The sequence below is a fragment of the Elephantulus edwardii genome, unplaced genomic scaffold, assembly GCF_000299155.1.
Source record: "Elephantulus edwardii isolate Elephantulus edwardi_28Jun2011 unplaced genomic scaffold, EleEdw1.0 scaffold00017, whole genome shotgun sequence".
In the NCBI taxonomy this organism is placed as follows: domain Eukaryota; kingdom Metazoa; phylum Chordata; class Mammalia; order Macroscelidea; family Macroscelididae; genus Elephantulus; species Elephantulus edwardii.
Window position 1 is genome coordinate 28735710 of NW_006399767.1, and position 1995 is coordinate 28737704.

At 49.7% G+C, this 1995-nt stretch overlaps 1 protein-coding gene across 1 annotated transcript; it reads right to left on the reverse strand.

The window, feature by feature from the left end:
- Positions 1 to 383: 383 nt before the first annotated feature.
- ZBTB9 (zinc finger and BTB domain containing 9) lies at positions 384 to 1760 on the reverse strand. Its single transcript, XM_006882083.1, has one exon. The coding sequence runs from the start codon at positions 1758 to 1760 to the stop codon at positions 384 to 386; it is 1377 nt and encodes a 458-aa protein (XP_006882145.1).
- Between the last annotated feature and the right edge of the window lie 235 nt (positions 1761 to 1995).

A 1995-nucleotide genomic window follows, 5' to 3' on the forward strand; every position in this document is an offset into this window, starting at 1 on the left:
CTCTGAATCAAATGTATCTTTACATAGACTATGGTTCCTTTAATTCTTCTTAAAGGCTGAATGAAAAATTTAAATTATGTCTTTTCACTCTTACCAAGTTAGTCTGGTTTCCTGAATGGGATCCATTATGGGAAACTGATCAGTTTAAATATGACATGTAAATAAATCCCTTTCTTACAGTCATGAGAAAACACCTGGGGTGAGATATGTTTCCAAATTGCCAGGCTGAGGCCCACACCGAAGATCACACACAGAACCATAAAGTTATCTACCCTCTTGGTATGATTATAAGTTCCAGGACTGAAATGCCATGGCAGTGAGGATTAGTAACCATCCCTAGCAATGGCTCTTTCATCCTAGAAGACAGTGTGTGGCTTCAACAATCACTTATAAGTCCAGTGAGCAGTGGCCCAGCCCTGGCCCTTACAGAGGTCCCGGTGGCGAAGGAAACAGGCATGAACTCTGAATCGACGGCCACAGTGGGGACAAGCATGCAGGGCTCCTGCATGGGTCTTCATATGCTCTGTCAGATGATGCTTCAGCTTGAAGCGCTTGTTGCAGACACCACAGCCAAAAGGCCGAAGGCTGAAAGTCAGCATGATGTGCCGGTCACGCTTTGGCTTCACTGCAAACCGCTTCCCACACAAACAACCAAAGCGTTTTCCATCTGCAGGGGGTGCCTCTCCTAGTTTCACAGGACCATGCACAGCTTGTCCTGCTCCCCCAGGTCCTCCACCTCCTGACAGGATCTCATTTCCATGAAGATCCACTGGCTTCCAGGATGGGCCTCCTTCTCCAGCTGGTGTTCCTGCTCCTGAGGGTAGCAAGAACCTTAGCTCCCCATCCCTTTGAGCATCTCCACCAGGAAGCACTTTGGTCTCATCTTTTGTTCCTCCAGACTGACTTCCACCCCCTGACATTTCTTCCTTACGTTCAAAGGGTTCCTGCTTTATGTACAAGATTTTGAGAGGCAGTGCTGTAGGAGTGGTAAGAGGCTCCTGTGGAGCACGCTCACTCTCTGGAAGCTTGTAGGGAATAGCAGATTTTGCTGATGGGTGGTCTCCATGAGGGTGGGGAAAATCTTCTGACACACTCTGGGTGTGAGCAAGTATTTCTGACTCATGATCCTTTTTTTCTTCTTCCTCTACCTGAATCTGTAATACCTCTCCCAGGTCACTACCCTTCTCAACAGCAGGGCTCTCTGTAGGAGGTGATGGCTGCACCCGGGTCTGGAAGGTGGGAGAACGAATGCACCAGCCTCCTGGTGAAGAAGTAGTGGAAAGAAGTGTGTGGTAGGGGGGTGTTCCACGGGCTGAAATTCCACCACCTGCGGCTTCTAGTTCTTTAAGAATTTCTGAACACTGATCTACTACTTGCCACATCTGGAGGCCACTGGCCACAAGGAGGTGGGCAGGCAGCGCATCTAGTGGCAGGCTGAGGTGTCCTGAGTAAATGAGCTGGAGGAGCCCCTCGAAGGCATCAGCTTCAATGACACTGGGCAGGGTGAGACGAGGTGCATCCCCTAGAAGCAGCTTGTCATGAAAGTAGGGAGAAGCTGCAGCCAGCACTGCTTTGTGGGCCCTAAGTTCTCGACCTTGCACCAAGAGAGAGACATCACAAAACTTCCCCTCTAGCCTATGCCGATTCAGGACTTCCAGCAGTGAAGAACTATGCTGAGGAAACTCAATCTGGATTGTCCGAGAGGTTGAGTTGCAGACGGGGGAGGGAACCACAGGCGGCAAAGGCGTCGACGCATCCATGGCCTCCTAGAAAAGAATGAGATCCCAAAGGGTCAGGAAGTGGAGATGAAAGCTGAGGATACATTCCTCACCCCCACTCCCCGCAGAATGAAGGTTGTGGTGGAAAGAGACAGGAATCGGTCAAAGAAGCCCTACATAAGGAGAATCATCACTCCTCAAAATAACTTCAGTCAGTGAGGTTATCAGATTAGTCCCATGCACGCCCCCAACAAGACTCAAAAATACAAAGCCAACA

Bases quoted from the DNA above. Each gene is read 5' to 3' on its own strand.
- ZBTB9 (XM_006882083.1), bottom strand. From the start codon at position 1,760: ATGGATGCGTCGACGCCTTTGCCGCCTGTGGTTCCCTCCCCCGTCTGC.